Raw genomic sequence first — 22,421 nt, 5'->3', positions numbered from 1 at the left:
AATGTATATGTTGTGTATATAAGGTCTGAAAAAAATGGAAATTTGGTGAAATCATAAACCAAACTTATGAACAAAAAAAGCATTTAGTAAATAAAGGATTAAATCTTCTCATATATGTGAGATCAAGACAATTTGTTTAGTTCAAATGTGTTGAGATAACTGATTCCAAATTGACATACAGTATTGGCACTTCTTTTTGATTTTTTTTTTTTTTTTTAAAACCTTTATTGTACAAAGAAAGCTCACAAATACGGGCCTACAACCCCACGGGCTGGCCACCACACGGTAAAAAACGTAGCAAAGGAGAATAAGTTCTTCACAGGATATGACACCAGGAGCACAGGAGAAACAACAAAAGCCACCGAGCAATCAGCAAAAACAGGATAACAAAAGGTTAATTTTCTAATACGGGGCGGGGGAACAGAAAAATAACGGGCCGTAGAAGGAACAACAGGGGAGGGGCCGCGGCAAGCCGCCATCTTATGAACACAGGATGAAACAAAAAGCCATACAAACATAGCTACCAGAGAATATACACATAATCGGAGTACAAAGAAGCTACAATGGCATCAGTCAAACCGCGCTCACCCTTCACCGCCCCCACCCAAATTGTAGAGACAGAACCAAAAAGGCCCCCATTGCAAAATACAATACGATATGCACCCCAACGGAAATAAAGAGACCCCCATAAAGGAGGAAGGGGAAGAGGGAAAAAGGGGACAAAAGAAGGGACTCCCACCAAATCACGCACCCCCAGGAGACAAGACAGAACAACATGACCCGGCAAGTGATATACCAAAAAGTCGACACCAAAAGAACCAGCGGACCACATTCAGACACACACCGGAATACGAACGCCACAGAAACTCCCCAGGGGGACACATGAGGAGACAGAGTCCCGAAAAGGTGAATACACAAGAGCCATAGAACAAAAAGGGAAGAAATGAGGGGGGAAAAAGACCCCCCAATAGAGACAGACCCCACCCACCCACCCCTAAGCCCACCCTGCACCCCTGCAGAAGGCTACGGCCTACCCCCCCGCAGCGTGCCTGTCGCCCTAATTAGAACCCGAAATATAGCGGAGTAAAGTTAAGTCGGAAACAGAAGACAAAAAAGGGAAGGGCAGGGGAAGGGAACATGGGATGGGAGACACATACATACACATACACGGGGGAGGGCCGGAAAACAGGAGGAAACTCACCCGGCCACCCGCCTGAGTCGAAGGCCCCAGACCCCGGGAAGCCAAAGATTATCAGGTTAAAGTCCAAGAGCACCAAACAATCACACATAACCATACCAGGACACATTGACCATCCAAATCAGTACAAGACTACCGCACGCAGATGTCAGTGCACATCAGCCCTGTCCCTGTTTGTCCAAAGTAAGAACAGTCCGGTCCAGCGAGGACCAGGCCACGACGAACAGAAGGCAGACAGCAGGAAAATACAACGGCAGTCCAGAAAATACACGGGAAGTACAACACGGAAGATCCAGGAAAGTCACGAAGTGTAGCAAACGATGCAGGCACAGGTCCAAGGATATGTTCAAAGAAACCGACCCATCTGGGCCAGCACAGGAGAGATCGCCGGGCAGCGGCGGCAAAAAGGAACCGGGAGAGTCATGAAAGTCAGGCCGAGCAAAATCCAGCTCCCGGGCCAGAGGCAAAGGAGGCAGAGCCGGAGGAGGAGGCATCATCAAGTTCCGCACACCCACGGACGCGGTCGTAGCCGGGGCCAATTCTGCCAGGATAATTCCAGCCGTACCCCGCAACGGCAAAGCCACATCCGGTCGTGGGGGCCCGGGAGGCCCGTAGCGAGGAACCATCTCCGAAGTAATGACAGGCGCGGCCACCAAGAGTCGCCAGGAGAGCAGGGCATCCAGGACCTCCTTAAGTGTAGGAAAACCTTTACAGTATTCGGGACCCGGGCCATGCGGCGGGCCTCCAGCGCTCGTCCAGGCCCGGCCGAGACAATTGAGGTCGGTCGCCATTAGAGAGCCCAACAAGGCCGCGCGGCCGCCAACCTCCGCCGGGGCAACGGAAAGGCAAGTATAGTCGCGCCGACCAGCGGCAGAGCACCCCGGGCAGGAAGGGGGGCCACCAGAAGAAAGGGACCTCACCGGCCACCCAACGCCGCCGGTTCCGTTCTCCGAGTCCGGGCGGCAAAATCAAAATGGCCGGGCCGGAGAACAAAGGGGGAGCAAGCCGGATACACGAGGAGCTCCGGCAATGGAAGGCAGCGCCTCCACCAAAGGCCTCCTCCCCACGGGAATCAGCCAGGAAGGACCTCCGGCCCACACGAACAACGGCCTTCCGACCACCTCCACCGCGCCCCGAAGGGCAGCACCGCAGGCTCCGTCCGGCCCGGGAGCCAGCAAGAAGATCCAGGCCAGTCCGCCTCCAACGCCACAAAACGATCGGGGGGCACCGCTCCGGATCCACAGCAGCCAGGACAACCGGAACAAGAGGTAAGTGCCTGCAGGGCGTCGTAGCACTACCACACAGCAAAGAGGGCTTCCCGGGGCAGGATAACAGCAGGATAAATGTGAAAATACAGGCGGGCGAACGGAGCCGAGCTAAAGCGCGGCCATCTCGGTCGCGAGCTAGGCTCCTCCCCCTTCTTTTTGATTATTAATTGCTTGTGGCTAAGCCTTGCTGTGGGTAGCCCTGACCGAGTTGGTGGTTTTTTCGCAGCCCACCAACAGCATTTGATTTATGGGCCCTGGCTCGCGCAGTGCACTTTACAAGAGACCGACACATAAATCAAATAAGCCAATCTTGGAAATACCAATCCATAACACAGTTTAGACAGAGAGCATATGCACTTGAGCACTGATTAACAGTGGTAAAGTGGCCAGAGTCCTAAAACCAACACACACAGGTCAGGAAAAAATAGGATGAAAAAGCAAAAAGTTTAGGGATAACCCTGCAAAAAGGGACATTTCCAACACACCTTTTTTAAGTATAGAATGTGGTATCAGTGTCACATTAAACTAACTGGCAATTATCAAGTTCATAACAAGTCTGAATTCAACACATTAGCCCTTAGAGCCTGGACGTGAGGGGGACATCCAAACTGTATCCTATTTTGTTTGGCAGTGGCTACTAGCTTCTCAACCCAGGCTATGAGGAAACCGATGGTGATGAAAGCACGTTTACAATCCAGGCCATAGGCCTTACTATCTACACCCCTATGCAGAGACCGCCTACTGGCTCATCTCGGAAAAAAGGTTAGTTCAGTCCCTAGCAGGGGATTTTGGCTCTGGGGCATGTATGAAGGATATGTGTAATATATGTGATGTGTGTGTGTTTAGCTTTGTCTTCAAGTAACTAAACTGGTAGGGGCCATGGTCCTTTGGGCTCCACATGTGTATGTTGCACGAGATGGTCTGACTGTATGTTTCACCATCCTCAAAACTGGTGCTTTTGCTGGGTGAACAGGTGTCCAGTTCTTTTTTTCAGTTTGGGTTTCCTCTGCCAAACTGAGAACCCGTTTCCTGCATGCTAAACTCTTTAATATTTGAAGCCCCAATGTAGGTTAATACATATCCCACTTGAGCCAGCCCAAACCAATCTCAGTTTAGACAGCAGGGCAGGGAGCCTGCAAAATCTGGCCAGCAACTAGAGGACACCTTGGGGCTACGACAGAAGGATGAACACTGACCACCTCTGCTAGTTTTTTGTTGAAAGGATCGACTCAACAGTAAGGAGGCATATGCACTGGCCTAACAGAGGGCTACAAGAGCTAATGTTGCCACTCTTCCAAAGGCCTGAACCTTTATGCAAGAGAAGCTGGACTGAGCCAGCCAGGAAGATCACATGGTCCAACATACTGCAAACCCCTCATGGGCACAGCTTTACAGACACAGACTACACAGGGATCATGAGAAAATAAGCTACCCAGCAGCAAATCACATGCAGCTGGTTCGAGGAGCTGCTCCATCGCTGTCCTGGTTAATCCCAATGGCTACGAGTTGTCTGTACTTACCTTCCAAAAGATTCAGTCACACCAGCACACAATTGCTTTCAACTCCAGGCTTGCGGTATGGTGGTCGATTTGTTTGCAGCGCAAACTGATTACAGCACCCTTGGAATCATTTCTCGAACTATTACAGCTGCATAAGTATTATTTGTCAAAGGAGTAGTCTTCGTAACCTTAAGCAGGACAGTTCCAAGTGAGTATTGGAGGTCCTGGTCACTGCAGTAGGCAGTTCCCCAGTCCCATGTGCGCCCCTGCCACATTAACATTTCTGTGTGACTGGCTGTTGCTGAGGTACAGGCATCTCCACCTCTTAAAGCACCTAAGGAACTATTTAACAACTGTACCTGATATAGGGTGAAGTAAGGCCACTGACTGTACACCGATATCCATTTATCTCCATTATATCCTCTGCCAGGCATAAATTAGTGACTCCCCTTAGGAAGACCCTAGTACTATATTTTATTGGGGGGGTTTTTAGACTAACCTTTCTTGGGTTTCTTGTCACCCATTAAAATCATGGACCTGAGCTGACCTTCGGGGGTTCCAACTTTTAATCTTCAACATCATTAGATTTAAGAAGCAGCTTGATGAAATTAGTGCATGTGTACCAGTATCCCTGCATAAATACATTTACATCTTTTTCTCTTTTTTGTAGTGTCCTAAGATTTCCTAATAAATTGTTTTGTATTTTTTAAATGTGGGCTATACCAGATATTAGCAGCATCATGTATTTTTCAACACTTTCATTTTGTACTTTAGGTGTTTGTTATATAAGACAATGTTTGGAGATTCTCCTTTCAACAAGTATTGTTAATAATGGAGGCACTAAAAAGTTTCCTAATTTTCAGCCAATGTCAATGCCTTGATTTATAAAGTTTATGCTTGTGTACAGTTTCAAAGTGCTGAAAAAGACAGATGCCACTATTATTTGATTTAAAGTGCTGAAATTACTTATCTTGGAAGGATGGAAGGCCATCTCTGCCTTCTCAAAATCAAACTCGTGACCTTAAAATCACTTTAGAAGGCTGCGGCAAGCATCAATTTATTGTGCCACCTTGCTGGCAGAATAACTAAAGCCTTCTAGCATAGGTGGCAAGTTTATCGGATCAAAACCTGCATACATTGTGGTAGAGTAGCTCAGATTGAGATTTGGAGGAATATGCCTAGTCAAAATATATACGCCTTCCTTCACTCCAGCTAACTAAATATTGGTTGACATGTCTGACTTTCTTTGTAACATTGAAAGGGTTTGGGGAGGACATGGCTGACAAGATGGCAATGTACATGTGACATCAGAGAGCTCCGCATATCTTGTTATTATCCTGATGTATCCAACATGCTATGAGGCCATCAAATGCTTTTTCTGTAGAGGAAACAAAGCCTCATGATTTGAACACAATCATAGTGATTTAAATGACAGCTGGCGAGGGAAAGGGAACTGGAAAAAGCAAATAGAAAATGGTGGCTGGTGTCTTAAGGATGTGATGCCCTTGCAGTACAATACCTGGTCCCCCTGACTGGTTCTTGATTCTGAGCTGGTCTACAAATCAGCACAGTGCTACCGGAGGAGGTGGCAATCCAAGATGAGTTGATATAGACCAGTAGAGCATTATGCTTCCTCAGTCACACAGATGATTGTGTAAAAGAATGATGCTGCTCTGCACTTAGGAACTCAGGCAAAGGTGGGCTTTGTGAGGATGTTACACGGTTCTGCAGTTGTCTCAAGACACCCTCACAACGCCCTAGGTCCCACAGGAAGTGCTATTTCTGCACTCAAGCAGAAGGGAGGCCAATTGCATGGCATCTTTAAGATCTGCCAAACTAACATGGAGATAGAGGCGGTTATCAATATAAAACAAGTTACTTACCTTTACACCGTGGTTCTCCAGTATTGATATATTTTATAAATTGACATGCTTGCATCTTCCCTGTATTGATCTTGAGAGTCCCACAGTAACAGTATTAAAAGTAGTGGCAAAGCATCAACATTGGCATCCATAGTAAAAGCAATACACCAGGTTAGCCTACTTACAATATTTTAATAGACCCAAACTTCAACCAACCAGAGCTCAGACCCAGAAGCACCGGGGAGGAGGGAGGGTCGGGGAGGAGGGAGGGTCGCATGTGAATCTATAAAAAAATATCAATACTGGAGAGCCACAGTGTACAAGTAAGTAACTTGTTTTTTCTCCAGTATTATATCTTTTATAGATTCACAAGCTTCAATCAGGCTAGTTGGCAGTATCAAGTTAAGAATTGAGGTGGGTAAGGCGAATCATCCCACCATGAGAAAACTCCAATTAAAAAGATAAAAACTAAACACACTGATACTGTAAAAAGGTATTGAATAAACAGCACAGTAGCAAGCAATAATAACCATAACTGAAATCATCAGTGAAAAGACATTATAGAGAAAAACAGACATGATCCGATAAAAAAAGCTACATTCCTTATGCAATCAGACGCTTAATGTAGCCTTTCAGACTACCACACCAGCTTTACTCCACAAATCCAGGCAGTAGTGCCTTGTGAAGGTGTGGGCATTGACCCACGTAGCTGCCCTGTAGATGTCAGGTAGAGACACGCCTGTAAACAGGGTTGAAGAGGCTGAAACATTCCGGGTTGAATAAGCCTCCAACTTAGTAGTCAGCGGACATCCGGCTTCCTTATGACAGAAGGCTATCAATGTAGACACCCTGCGAGCAACGCATACCCCCAAGAAGGCTTGACTCTTTCTTCGAGATGAGAAGGAAATGAGCAGATGATCTGACTTCTTGAAATACTTTTTCCTTTGTAAGTAGAACTTTAAAAAGATTTAAATGTCAAGAGAATCTAAGGCCCTCTCTGCAGGTGAAGATGGATTAGAGAAGACGGAAGGTAAAACGATGGGCACATTGAGATGAAAAGCAGATGGCACTTTCGGGATGAATGATGGATTAGTGCACAGAATGCCTGTCTTCTCTAAACTGTAGATAAGGTCCTTAAAATGTGAAAGCCTGAATTTCACTTAAACGCCTGGCAGACGTGATAGCTAAGAGAAAAAGCACCTTCCATAAAATTAACTTTAACTCAAGACTTGTGAATGGGCTCAAAAGGAGATCTCATAAGTTGTGATAAGACTGTGATCAGCTGTCATAGCACAGGAGGAGGTTCGACAGTCGGGTAGGCCTGAAATAAACGCTTTATAACTCCGTTCACCAGTCTATTAGACCATAAAGATAATCGTCCAGAACGTTCACCTGAATCTAGAAATTGCAGCTAGATGCACCCCGATTGATGCATGAGAGAGTCTTGATTTGGTTAGATGTGGCAGATACAGAAGAATCTGCTCAGGCATAGAGGAGAAAGGATGAACAAAATCTTTTTCACTTTGCGGAATAGTATTTGTTTGTAGAAGGAGCATAAGCCCCATCAAGAATTGAAGCACATTATTCAGAGAGACCTAGACCACCGAATTCAGTGTGATGAGGAGCCAGGCTGATGAGAGTTCGAATCTGTGGGTGAAGCACTTGGCCCTGATTCATTGAAAGTAGATCCTCTGTTGGCTGAAACTTAATGTGCAGGCACTCTGATAGGTGAAGGATATCTGTCAACCAATACTTTTTTGGCCATGCTGAGGCGATGAGAATGAGACAGACAGCAAGGTTCTCTTTTGACTTTTGGAATTACTTTTAAAATGAGTGAAAACGTATATGCAAACGTCCCCATCCAAGAGAAGTGGAAGTAATTTCCCCAAGATTCTGGCTGAGTGTATCTGCTAGTAAATAATTTGCACTTCTTGTTGAGAGAAGTGGTGAAAAGAAACAGAATTGGATAGCCCCAAAACTGGAAAACCCTTTGTAACTGGATCTTGTTGAGCTCCCACTCGTGGCAATGTTTGTCCATCCTGCTGAGTGAATCTGCCCATTCGTTCTGTACTCCTGGAACATATTCTATTTAGACAGAAATGTTGTTGGTTATCAACACTCCCCATATTCGTTGCTCTTGGGCCGACAGAACCTTTAGACTTCCTTCCACCTTGTTTGGCGAGAGAAAACATAGTGGTAGTGGTGTCTATTCTCACCAGTACTGAAGAGTTTGCGGAGGTTAGGTAGAAAAGCCTGAAGACCCAGACACGCCACCTTCAGCTCTAGAAGGCTTACGTGAGATGATGCTTCCTGACTAGACCACTTTCCTCGAACCTCCTGTAGATGGACTCCCCAACCTTCTAGGGAGACATCTGTTGTCATCACCACCTTGGAGTATGACAGGCAGGAAAAAGAGACCCACTGAGACATTTCTTCCGATTATCTACCAGGACATTGCTAACCTTATCTTGCAACTACGTTAAAGTTTTGAAAAAAGAAAGTTAAAGTCATTTTGTTGAGGGACTATATACTATGTTGGGATGTGTTTTTTTTAAAGTTCTAGATCGAGTCCACTGTGCACTGACTTGTTCCTGAAGAGGATGCATGAGAAGGCTATAGTTCGGAATCAATGGGATGTAGGATAACATCATCCCCAACATTGTCTTGCATGTCCTTACAGAAGTAAAATCTTTTGCAGAAAGGACTGTGTGAGAGTTTGCAAATGGGAAATTATCTCCTTAATGGGGAAACCCTTCGCTCCTCTCATTTCTAGGACAACTCTTAGGAACACTGCCGATCTGGAAAGAATAAGAGAAGTATTTCCCTTGAGGCCTAGGGATTGGAAAAGCCTCAGGCAAACCTCTGTTGACTTTTTTTGTTGAACGAAAAGTGGGACTTTTATCAACCAGTCATCCAGGTAGGGTGACCTGAACGCCTGAGAAAGGCCGCCACCAGCACCATACACTTGGAGGAGGCAGGTAGAAGCGCTTGGATGCTCTTTCAAGCATGTCATGGAAACTACCAATGTCCGCAGACGGAGAATCGGCTGAAAAAGGAGGAGGAGATGCTGGCATTGATGTCACAATGATCGACTCAGGATGCTCACAAGGATCGGATATTTCCCTCTTCTGGCTTCTGGTCAGAGTCTAAAATAGTAATCGGTGGTGGCACAGGCCGTTGTCTCTGTGGCCTGGGTGTAATCTGTGGAGTGCAACTGGTCGGAGCGGCTTCCTGCCTAGGGAGTATGCTGTGGAGCCGAAATAGCATCTGGGAAATTCTTTTAATAGTCCCTTATCATACGCAAGTCTCTCACTGGTATGACAGGTACTGCTATTGCCAGCGACTGCACCTGATTGGACTATTCTTCCTGGTCTTCATAAAGATAGTGCTCCTGAAATGTGTCATAATCCTGGACAGAATGCTGACTCCTGTAAGAAAAGGAATATTCGGCTTCAAGGTAAGTTGACTGGTCCTGTTACGCAATCTCATCCTCCCTCTCCTGACATCTAACATTCAACTGGGAGGGGCTATATGCAGGATCACAAATACCCTCATCCCCAGGTTCCTGAAACTCCAGTAGACGTGCTGGTGGCAGGGGTGAACTTCGTTGACAGAAGAGCAGCATGCACCCCTTCGTCATCGTTCATGCCCTCATCAGACAAATGTTCACTGCCATACACGGTCTCGTCGACGACGTCAGAGCCTTCGTCGACAACGATCAAGCAGTCGTCGTTATTTCTGGCATTGATGTAGTGGAAGTCGCTGTCAGTGAGAATACACCAGGTAACATGGCAGGAAAGACCTTAGATGATGGCTCGGTCAGACTGACTAATTTTCTTTGCAGAAGGCTCCTTGAATGGAGTATGAGGAGCAGATAAAGGTGCAGAAATAGATTTTTCGTGAGTGGAAAAAGGGCCAGCCAGCTTTTTGTTTAGTTTCCTTTCACTACTGGTCTTTCTACTGTGAGACTGGGGATTTCTAGAGTCTGTGTCAAAGGATGAAGAACCCTCATTTTTTCTCTTTTGTGAGGATGAATGAGCCTTCTCCTCACACTCAAAGTCTGAGTCAGAATGAGTTTTCTTATTCCATAGCCACAGAAGTAACCTACCCTCCCGATCCTTGAGGGGTTTAGCAGAAAAGATACAGCAGTACTTGCATTCTTTAAGCTTATGTTGAAGATAAAGACAATAAAAGCACTATTTGTGTGGGTCCTCAGAATAAAGCCTGGACTTTCCACAAGTCGTGCAAGGCCTGAGCAGCCTTTTATTAGACTCAGACATTCTGTCAGAAAAACAGTAAAACACACTCCCAGGCTGTACCTCAGATGTTCTTAGAAGGTTTGAAGAGGAACCGAAGAGCTGTAGGTCAAAGTTTATCAGTGAAACACTATGACTGAGCAGAGCCCAGGGAGACTCCCTAACACACGACGTGTGATAAGGAATCTGAAGTATGGTGGCTCTGCAGGGAATGACTGCTTCTGGGTCTGAGCTCTGATTGGTTGAAGTCTGGGTCTATTAAAATAATGTGAATAGGCTAACATGGTGTATTGCTTTTTCTATGGATGTAAATGCTAATTATTTGGCATTACTTTCAATACTGTTACTGTGGGAATCCCCCCATGACGATGTAGAAGTTTCAAGCATTTGAATCTATAAAAGATACAGTACTGGAGAAGTAGGCTAACTCGCCTCCCTAATGAATTATACATATAATATAAAAAGGGGTAGACATCCCACTTTTGTAGCTGTGTGGTCCCTGTCCTCTTACTGAAAAGACTTCCTGTCTTTTAAAAGGAGTCTCATTTACAGAAATTCTATGGCATGCTTCATCATTGAGTTCTCACCCAGAATGTAGATACATCCAAGCATGTTCAACCTCCCTCTTGGTGGAAGCTCTTGATATCTTATTGCTGTGGGGGATCTACTAAAATGGTCACAATTGCTTAAAAGACACCCTATTAGTACAATTTTTCCTAAGTGTCCTTTAAATAACAATCAATTAACAACTTCGCTAGAGTATTTTAGGTGTCCTCCATCTGTAGACATGGTCTACAGGTTTCAGCCGGCATCTATCTAACCCTTCAGTCGCCCAGCTTTCTTCAGGCCCAGAGAGATTCCCCATGTGTTATTAAGTTATATCTTGAGCACTGTTAGTGATGATTTTGTACCAATTGTGAACTGGTTCGCTTCCATACATTCACTGTAGACACTCAATACAAACCACGCTGGTACTTTAGGCTGTTATCTGTGTGTATTCTGTGATTCATTGCACACTGGCTATCAATGCACTGGTGTGCCATACATTCAATAATGTTAGCCACTCATGCAGTTTTAGTGTAGAGATGCTGTAAGAGAACTGAGAACCCCCTCCACCGTCATTTCAGTAATGCTCCAGCATGCTAGTTCAAAGCATGTATTAATGTCATCTGTTCTTGTAGGAACACTATAACATGGAGATATCAGTTCACACATGCTTCATATATCATGTGTTGGTGTGTATTTCTAAGGACTGATACTTCGAGTTGAGGTTAACATACCCCAATGAGTTAGTTCCACCATATTCTCATACACGTCATTCTAGAAGATGCTTATTGATTTACATCCCAGGCCAGATGACCAGTCAGCTCCCTTTTGTTCATATCCGCTACAGCATACTGGTGTCTCGGGATAAAACTTTCCCACTTTTTCTGTGGTATAATATATTTGGTGCCATGTTTTGAAGTGTAGCAGCTTGTTTTTGTAACAATAGTAAGCATGTTTCAGCTTACTAAACAGCCTCCACGATTTCAACCCCTAACTCATGTTCTCATTTGTCAGCCTAGTACTGTATCAACATTTTACATTATGAGGAAATCAGCTCCCTACTGCCATGCATTTATTACCACATCTTACAAGCGGAGGAACTTTGGTGTAATGAGAAACCATTCAACAGCCTAGACAATACATGCCTAGTCTTGAGGTTAGAGTATATGTCAAGTGCATTCAATTCACAGATCTCCCGCACATGCTTTCGACTTAGACATGTGTTAATAGATTTCGTTCATAACAGCTGTATGACTACTTTTTTCCTGCAACGTAATGCACATTCTCGGACACATCAATCCAAGGAATATCGACACTCTCTAACAATGGTGTGTATGTCTATTTCAACCTGTGTCTAAGCAATTCTACAAAGTCCATCCCACCATCTCCCACACATTTAACTCTTTGCATTTCCCAGAGATTTGCCCTAGTAGGACCCCCATCTAAGGATGCCTATCACACCAAAGCCATCTTGTCTTGCACATGTAGAAGCACAGGTGCATCTGAACGCCAAGCAGCTGTATAACCAGGTCTGTGCTATCAGGTAATATGTCCACGGGTGTCAGCCCCCCACTTCTGTATGCAGGAACTCTCCCACTCATCTCGGGCCCACCTACCCGTGCATACCAGCCATATAAATTCAGACCTGTGTGTCGTAAAGTACTGCGTCATCGACCACATTGATTTAGTGAGGAATACAGAGGGACCTGAACAATACCACCATTTTCATAATAGAGATACAACCTATCAGAGAAAGTCGTACATGGTGCATTGCATTGATGATGCTAAAAATGTATTCAGGGCCTCAACGTGATTTCTCAACCACCATATACTCATGTACTGACATATCTCCCTCTAGATATCAGATTTTATTCACCCACTATCTAAAGCCCAAATTGCCACTTATCTCCGCAGTTTGATCAGTTAACAAGACTTGCCCTTAAATTAAGCTCACTTCAGAGGACAGGCCGAAACTTGTTATTGCGTCCACAAGAAGGTGCAGGTTAATCTAGTACTTTAAAAAAAAGCAGAATATGATCTTCATACATGTTTGGCAACAATCTATGAACAATAAACCTAAACTTCCGGTGTAGGCAGGCGCGCAACACCCATTGGGCTCACGGGGCTTTAGCACCCCCCGTCGTGTGTATCAGCCCGGGCTGACACAGCTTTGCAGCTGCCGACGTCTAATTGCAGCCGCACCTGAGTACTTCACAGGTCTTTAAAAGACCGTTTACTTGTAAGTGAGGCTTTTGTTGTGTTTTTACCCCTACTTCTAGCCACTCTGGTTACGGCTGGAAGAATTAGCCAGCCCCCCCCCCAAATCTTTTTGAGTCCCCCCCCCCCCCTCCCCGAAATTTGGCTCTAGTTGCCCGCCTGGGTGTAGGTGTTACTCGCTTAACCACTTGGATGCTAAGGCACCTTCAGATTTTTACTGCAATTTCCATTGAAATCAATGGAAACTCCATGACGAGCTGAGCTCGTCATGAGCGTCGAAGGGGTTTTAAAAGGCACGCATGTGGTTCTATGTCTAAAGTGTCCCTCTGTTAAGGCCCAAAGCTCTATATTTTACCTTGGTCGTGCACACTCTTGCTGCTGATTGTGATACCTCACTAGAGAGAACAACCTCAACCCTCCCTTCTATATATGTTTGGGTGTAACTCCAAGATAAAACCTAGACAAAAAAAGTACAAAAAATATTTATTTGGAGGAGCCAACATCCTATAGACAGAAATCTTTTTTAGTCTTTTTTTTATTACTTGCTTTCGTTGTTAATAAAACATGTACAAAAACCATCATAACTGATAATTTATGGATATACAACATTGCTTTCAAATAGTTTTTTTGTGTGATACATAGATATATATATATATATATATAAAGCCCACCACCTAACCACCAATAACACTCACATCACATAGTAGATAAATTATACTTTGTTCTCACACATACAAAACATCTAAAAAACAAAGGAAGTTTGTCAGAGTAACTCATACTATATCATGTTACATAGGCTATAATTAATTATTTTTAGACAGCTGAACAGAGATAAGAATGTTATTCTGTGATAGATAATTTTGCAAAGGTTGATACATGTGTAATTTTAAACTTCCATTAGTCAAGCAACAATACTGTTTCTATTTGTCCAGCAGAGTAGCGCCGTTGATATTTGTATTAATAGGCGACAACATTGTTTCCATATGCTGAGCCAGTAGTGCCTTTCAATCCAGCAGAATAGTGAATGTGATACATCAGCCAGATCTACAATAGGATTTACGATAGGAAGCCTTACCCTACCCCCACCCTTCAAGCACTTGAAACTGATACAGCCATACCACAGAATCAAATACCTTTTCGTCAACTAATTTTCGTAGCACAACACTAATATCCAGATCAACCAAGCACAACTGAAACACCAGCTGCATGGCACATCATGGTTGTCTGTGGTGCACACTGAACGTTATAAATTGTGTGTTCCAATGTTGCCTCCAGAGGTTGGGCCTACATATTTTGCCAGCCAGAAGGAATTGATTAAGGATTACCTGGATGGGATACACTGCTTTGTAGGACAGATGAAAAAAGACCTCACAAAGAAATAATCAGCTACCTCCCTTGAAGAGATGGCTAAGGGCAAGACTTCAGGACTAGGTATAGTCATTGGATGTCCTATGGATACGTTGCTCTTAGTATGCAAAGAGACACTGGTGAGAATGCATGTTCCAGAGTCTATGAGGGAACAGCTCTAAACCCATATCAAGACTCTATAGATTGTAAGTCTTTATAGGCTGTGGTCTAATGGAGACAGAAAACTAAGCAAAGCAATTGCTGGTAGATTATTCAAGGTCCTACTGCACATGATTCATTCACATATTTCTCCCTGATGATGTGCCACAGAGGAATACAATCATTAATCTGAAAAGATTAGGTTGTGTCCAATATTTATTGAGATTAAGTAGAGATAAGTAAACTTCAGTGACTTGGAAATTGAAAATGGCTATGGCAATTTTGGTTGGGATTATTCATGTGCGTTGCTAAGGAAGTTTAACTTTAGCACAGGTTTTGAGTGAGGGAGCACCTTGCAATTACTTTAAAAGGGACATGCTGGAATGTAGAATAGAGATGCAGGATGCCACGAATGTCTGTTCCTTGTACACAGATAACAAGATAGTATATTTTAAAAGTCCTGTGGATACTGTGCCGTGTATGCTGACCATACTGAAGAATTTTGGGTCACGTCTGGGCTTCAGATTATGCCTTCTGCCTTCAGCAGCAAAAGTTGCGGTGCATTAAAGCGCGACACAAATTGGAGAGGCAACTAGTGTGCTAAATCGTTTAGGGATCAGGACTGCTCACTCATGGTTAACCTTAATGTATGAAGGCTACTGGAAGGGATGGGAAGATGTATACCAATTTTGATCTTCACTACTGTTCTACGTAACCGAGAGTGCAGCTTTCACTAAAATGATTATCTGTGGTGTGACTATAGACAACACTGATGGAAATTTATGGCTGGGGAGAACTACCAACTAATATTCTGGAACCAGTCTTTCTGGTTGCAACCCTGGACAATGTCAATACTGAACATTAAACTTACTTAACTCCAGCAGAACTTATGTCAAGACCTTCTTTAGGTTTGAGAACAGATCTGTACTGAGGTAATATGCGATTGCCCACACTGTGTTGTGCAGCCTTGACTGCTGAACAGCTATGGTTATTTTGTTGTTTTACCCAACACACTTACTTTAGGTGGAAAACTACAAAAACTTTTCCCAGAATTTAGAAGGATTAATGTTTTACACTGCTGTTAAAGATAATTTGATTCAGCAGTATGTCCACTGCAGACAGCAGGAATAAGGACAGGTGGAGACCAACCTTAAGTCTATTTGATGAGACAAAACTCTGCCTTTAACCAGTTATGTGCCTTGAATGGGTATTCATCTTTTTCAGTAAGATTGCCACGAAAGAGGACCTACCACCTGCAAACCTAAGAACTTGAGTTTGCAGTTGTGAAATCAGGCAACTTTGATTTTCATTAGGAATGGTGATAGCAGGAGGCTCTATATCAAGCAAATGTAAAAGCTGGAGGGTATTCCGGCATATTCCCTTTTCCAACTTCAATCTGATCCGACATTACATAACCATTTAGCACACATTATTGCGGTTGCGGAATTGCATATAGCTGCATGAAAACCACAAACAATGCTCTCAAGTTATTTATTTTTAATAATGACGAAGAGAGTGCACACTGCACACGGTCATGCTTTTGGGAGGATTGAAACTCTGTAAGGCTTTTGGTACTCAACCTTTTTTGTGCAACCTACCTTAGGCATATTACACAAGCAAAATCATATGACTTCCAAATGGAATTCATTTGATAGCACTTGATTTTATCAATTGAGTGCTAATATGAACTAAAGGCCTTCCAGAAGCCTGCAGAAGTGGAAATTACATTTTAAGCTTTGGCTCAAAAATAATATTCAGTGGATTGCGCAACCTTCCAGTCAGAAGAGGAACCCTAATTATTCAATTTGCAATGTGAGGAAACATATAATTGAAGGGTGGAAAAGGGGAAAGAAATGTCTACTTGGCTTGAACTTTGGTGCTAAACGAGCCAGCAGATGATTACGGGTAAAATGTTTCAGGCTGAGTTTGTCTGACCGTCAGGTTAATGGTCACAGAAGTAAGGAAAGAATTTGAGAAACAATATCTTAAGCATGTTACATTCTCAGGGTACAGTATAGAAAAATTAGAATGTGTAAAGATAAAGGGGCTTTACAAATACAGAGTAACCACCAGCAACCAACAATACCAGTTAGTTGATAGTCCGGACAGCTTTACCAGGTGCTAGTCTCAGTACCATCCCTCGCTGCATAAATAGTGATAATTGGGGGAGGGATTCCCCTTCCTGTCCCTAAACAGGAGGAGAGGAGGTGAACACCAGCTTGCCTTTTGGTACTTGTAGCACTCTTTGGTGGAACATGTCCTAGCAGCATACTCCACAGGGGTGAACAAATGGAATCAATTACTAGCCCGTGAAGACCCAAAGCCATGCCTCCGAATTTCCCAGATTTTTCACCTGGGAGGGTAAATACTGATCGTCCTCAATAAGGGTATGCCAATCTAACAGGGTAAGACCTTCTTCTACGAGGATAAGATCCTCATGACTATCTCAAATCCTGGTGCACAGATACCTGCTCTTATATCCCTGACTGACTCCTTTTTGCCTCTCTTATGGATACAAGATAAATTGTTAGAAATGCTAGGTAATATCAATGTCTCAATCCACAACAGAGGCCTGAGTCACTGGCAAGTCCCTGAGATGGGTTCCCAAGGGCTTGCGGTATCTTTGAGGGGCTCCTTGAAGGGATGATTGAGAACATTCTACTCTGACTGACAAGATTAGGACAGAATTTGGGAAGCAGTCTTAGCTTCAACTCTCTCTTCAGTGAAATGTGAACGCAGTCAAGATCATTGTCATCCTGAGATACAATTACATTTTCTTGATGCTACCCACAGTTGCGAGGAAACCGATTCTAGACCGTATGGACTCAGAAGTGAAGTATTACACCTGAAGAAGCGAGGTACCAAGACAGATGCCTGCCAAAGTGCACACCACAAGTGCTCTGGAGGCCTACATTGCCCCCACATGGGATTTTATTATCTGGACCATCATCTTTCACAACTGGTCCACCTGGACCCGGCAACTCCTGATCCACTTTCTTTGGATGGGTGCGGGAGAGCATAGAGTTTGACATGCTAGGTCTTTTAAAAAGCAACTAACTATACATTTTCACACTAGCACGGCTAAGACCAGAAATTGATTACAGTGAAAGAAGACTATGGAAAGCTTACTAATGAGATAGTCTACTGCTGATGAGACAATTCAATGGGTTAAGCCAGCAGCAGTGACTGAAGTCTTAGTGAAACTTGAAGGTCATGTGCTACGACCCTGGTATTGCGGACATACCTTCACGCTTACGAGATAGTTAGACTCAATACTGTTTTGGGAAATAGCAGGAACTACTTAAATGGCAATATAATGGCCAAACTGTGGTAAAAAAAGAGTAATTATAAAACAATTTTATTGCATATTATGTGATTGCTGAATGTAAAGTGCTTGTACATTCCAAGGTTTCATTAAGCGCTTTAGTAGGCAACATACATAGGCAAAATGAAATGCTATTAACTTGCTTCAAAAGCCACGTTTTCAATGTTCATCGTAAGCGAAAGTAGTTTCAAATCTACCCTCAGATTGCCTGGGATTCAGTTCCATAGTTTAAGATCACAAAGAAAAAATCTGGCCCCAGCGCTAGTTTTGGTCGCTTTAGCCACTCAAGAGTGTTGTTGGAGATGGGGAAGCAGAGATTCTCGTTAGCTCTCCACCCATTTGGCAAAAACCTCAGAAGCGTGAACTTGCTAAGTCTTAAAAATAATGCAGGGAGCCTTAATTGAGTCCTTTCTATTATGGGAGCCCATGCAATCTGATCAACTACGAATATAAAGATGAAAATCTTGGGCTTTTAAAATCAACCTAGCGGCTGCATTTTGTACCACTTGCAGTGTTTTTGAGAGGAACAAAGGCAGACAGAGATAATGGATGTTGGCATAATCCAGCATGTACATAATGGCAGCAATAGGAGCCTTTTTCAATCTCCTGTTAAAAAGGGAAACCATTTCATCAAAATTCCCAGGTTATAGAAACCAGCAGAACTGATGTCTGAATAACTAAAGGTTGAGAGAAATCTAGTTTGACTCATTATTTTCACAACCTGAGAAGGGGTAGGGCATGTTTCCAATTCACTTGGCCAAAACGAGGCCTGCCAGAGGTCTACCTTCCCATTAACGACATATATTTTCTTTGCATTTAAATTATTAAAATGGAGGGTTGATAGGTTAACAAAATCGAACAAGCAATGCAGTTAAAAGATAGTTCTACCAACAACAGTCCAGAATGCTGAACATTGCTCCATGGGCGACCTGTAGAGGAAGTGATTGTCCTGAACTATCATGGCTATGTCGCCTTCCATTTGTTGTGAGTTCTATTTTTATAGTTCATTGTAAACCTTTGGGATAGTCAATATAAGATCAACAATAGAAGACTTAGTTAACCAAGTCTCTGATAATAAAACATAATTGAGGTTATGAACAAGTATGTCAAACAAGTTCTCCTTGTGTTTATTAAGAGACTGGATGTTTAAGTGTGACAATTAATCTTTGGATGTATACTTTTAGTAGCAGCCAGGTTCTCGGAGGCTTTTCTAATAGGATAGCAATAGGTCTTTGTTGCTACTTCAAACTTGCCAGGTCATTTAAACAATTCAAGGTTGGTCTCGTTCAGACGCGGACAGGCACAAATGGGCTTTCCTTTGATGAGCCCACTGCATGGACACACTTTGTCCATGTTTAAATAGCCAATTGGGCCACGCACATACTCGGGAGTTGTAGCTTTAGAACTAGAGCACTGACCTCATATGGCTGCGCAATGGCAACTATTACACAGGGGGAATGGTAAAAGAATACGTTCCCACCCACTACCATTGTGGCAGTAAAGAGGATGCAGCGTAGATTAAACAAACACAGTATCTTTGAAAACAGAATATCTAACAACCAAAGGCAGTTTTAGCAACTGTGTCCTACCAGACTGACAGGCCGATGTGATTTGCCCAGGTTTAAATAAACAATATAGGCTGCATGCATGCATGATCTGAATGGTAGCTCTCGAGATGGAGCACTGAGCTCCAGTGACTATACAATGGCCGCCTGTTACACACAGGTAACGGTCAAAGAGTATGTCTCCTGCCGTTGAATGGTAACAACAAAAAGGATTTGGGGTAAATTTAAACATAGGTATCAATAAAAACAGAATATTAACAAACAAAGCCAGTATGAGCAACTGTGCCCTAATAAGCATCTCTTTCACGATAGCAGAAGACTCGATATCCTAAAATGTACACCAACTAATTATTAATATCTGGTAGTTAAACTACTTACCACAGCTCGTGATTGGTGAGCTAAGAGATGTCCCACCAGAAGAAAGACTTCCTTTTGGAACGACCGAAGCTACAGAAGTGGCAGAAAATGTAGGAGACGAAGAAGGAATAACAGGAGAGGCTTGTGATGTTATCCTCTCACCTGACTCCATACCTGCAAGAACAATTAGGTGGTTATATGTTTACAATGCAAACATTTGGAACAGATATGCTATCACAATGTACTTCCTTAACTGGCATACTGGTGTCAGCCAATTAATCTAGAAAACAAGCATTTTGATAGTTAAACATATCAACATCAGAACATTTATCAGAGTTGCACATTTGGTAGAGATGCACATTTGGTAGAGATGCACATTTGTAAACAAAAGTTTGGATATCGAGTTCACCGACTAAACGCACTTGGGTTTGTAACTGAAAATTAGTTTATTTGCTACAGGGCTTTAGTAGATGCCCCAAGGCTCAATATATATACCAAATCTAAAAACCCTGGTTTGCTAAATGATGGGTGTCTTTGTTGTGAAATTAACAAAACTCATTTGATTCAACTCTAATCAACTTGAAGATGTGGCAGTACAATAGCATGTTAACATGCTTACATATATTTAAAGCCAAACAAAAATACACTCCTCCCTGGTAGTAGTCACAGTCACCCATGCCGTAACGCTACAGTTCCATTCATAGGAAGTGATGCCCTGCTTCATTACTTTCAGCTGTTTCAAGCAGGTATTCTAATTTCCATCAATAAAGGCAGATTTAATTCCCTCCACTGCATTACCCTTGGCCTGTAACTTTACCATGCCTACAATCGCACAAAATGCCTAGATGGCCCACTGCTAATACCATTACTTTGCAATTTAAATGACGGAAGCTTAATTCGTGTGACTTAATGTCACACTTGTAACCTGAAATTCCTCAAATTATGCCATTACGCCATGTGGCTTAATTACAACGCCGCTCACAACGAAATTATAGAGTGGAAGCACAGGAACCACATAACTAATCCCCAGGCGTCAGACTAGATCCGGAAATGTTTTGGTACCAGTACCACTGTGCACCTGTAGGTGGCTTCATTCAGCTCCGTGTGGACGATGCCATATGGAGCAGAATGACGCCACCTACCGGTGCACAGGAGTACTGCTCATAAAACATTTCCGGATCTAGTCTGACGCGCACAGTGCCTATGTAGGCGCCACCCCAGCGTACTGAAGTCCATTTCTTTTTGCAACTTTCCAAGCCAAAAGCGCATAGCCATGAAGAGCACAGGCCACTGGTGTGTTAGAACTAGGGCCCTTAAAAGGGAAGCAACCCTACTCTGAAATCCATTTGCAGAGTGGGGAGGATGAGTGGATCAGTAAGGAATCTGCAGCTAGTTAGTCTCTACCACATAAGGCGTTATCGAACGTAAGTAACTTGTTCATCTGATAGAGACTTGTAGCTACAGATTCCTTACCTTACATTAGATAGCCAAACATTACCTCCCCAGAAGTGGTTCTGAGACATAGATTAGACTAGAAAATCTTGTAGGACGGAACAGGCAAAATGCATGTCACGCAGGACCGGACAGTCTAGGCAGTAGTGCTTCATAAACGTGTGCACAGGAGCCCACGTTGTGGCCTGACAGATATCCAGCATCTAGGTACTCCACAAACTAATGCAGAGATAGCAGCCTTGGCCCTGGTAGAATGAGCTCACAATGCCTTCAAAGGGGTTAATTTTTGGTCAATGCAAAGCAGATTTTGATGCAGAGCACTACAAATCGTGAGATGGCTTGTTAAATCACTGCCTTCCCTTGTTTGGCTCCAACGTACCCCACAAAGAGTTGATTATCCACCTGGAACTCTTTTGTGTGGTCAAAGAACAACGTCAACACTCTTTTTGGGTCCAGCTAATGGAGCCTCTTCTCTTCTTGAGAGGGGTGAGGTGAAGCGTCAAAGGTAGGCAAAGTGATTGTCTGGCATCCATGAAAGGGCTTACCACCTTAGGTAGGAACAATACTTTAGTGAGAAGAAGTGGCGTAACAAAACTTGAAGGGGCCCCCCTGCAAAGTACATGCAGGAGGCCCTTAATGCTCCGGACCCATCCAAAGCTTTCTGGCGAGGGGCCTGCCAGTGCTGAAGGGGGACAACGAAGCTCGGGGGTGCCCAAGCAGTGCAGGGGCTCTTGTTAAGCCACTGGTTCGAGAAAGACCAGCTTGTCTGGGTAGCTGGTAAGGTACAGACGCTGTAATGACAGTGCCTGTGGCTCACTCATCCTCGTGAGCAGAATTTATCACCACTGGACAAAGCGGTCTAAAGCCCCACCCTGCCATCTTTGCTGCAATGCCACATGGCAGTGGTGGTGTCCCTGAATACCTGTACCAGCCTTTCCCTGACTGAAGAAATAAAGCCCATCAATGGCAGCCGATTCCCTTGGAGGTCCGACAGGTTGAGATGAAGTCCACATTCTTCCGGAAAAAAAGAGTCCTCTGATCTTCACCCCTCCCAGATGGTCGCCCAGCCCAGAAGAGACTCCTCTGTCACCACAGTTAGCTCTGGTTGGCGAAGGGAGAAGGGTCTGCCACTGACCCATTCGCAGATCGTTGGCCACTAGAGTACAGGTCTTTTGCAGTTTCCTCTGATATTTCCTTGATGCTGTACCCACTGGAACTTCAGGTCCCACTGCACAGCCCTCATATGTCAACGGGAATGTGTTTCAAGAATGACGCAATGTGCTATGAGGCTCAACAGCCTCAGTCAGCCTTACCGAAATCTAGAATAGAGGCCGAAACATCTGTGTTATAGCATGAATATCCTGGTCTCA

General features: G+C 43.8%; 1 protein-coding gene across 15 annotated transcripts in view; it reads right to left on the bottom strand.

Moving 5' to 3' along the window:
• BAZ2B (bromodomain adjacent to zinc finger domain 2B) overlaps nucleotides 1–22,421 on the bottom strand; it is a 1,221,971-nt gene that overhangs the window by 999,255 nt on the left and 200,295 nt on the right. For all 15 annotated transcript variants that reach the window (XM_078681689.1, XM_078681691.1, XM_078681692.1 and 12 more), the window contains exon 3: nucleotides 19,621–19,773. In XM_078681689.1, the coding sequence (XP_078537815.1) occupies nucleotides 19,621–19,771 (151 nt within the window). In that variant the 5' untranslated portion in view covers nucleotides 19,772–19,773. The remainder of the gene's footprint in view (nucleotides 1–19,620; nucleotides 19,774–22,421) is intronic.

This window comes from Lissotriton helveticus, chromosome 3_1 (assembly GCF_964261635.1).
Source record: "Lissotriton helveticus chromosome 3_1, aLisHel1.1, whole genome shotgun sequence".
In the NCBI taxonomy this organism is placed as follows: Eukaryota; Metazoa; Chordata; class Amphibia; order Caudata; family Salamandridae; genus Lissotriton; species Lissotriton helveticus.
Note: the sequence above shows the minus strand (reverse complement) of the source record. Positions and strands in the feature narration are given on the sequence as shown.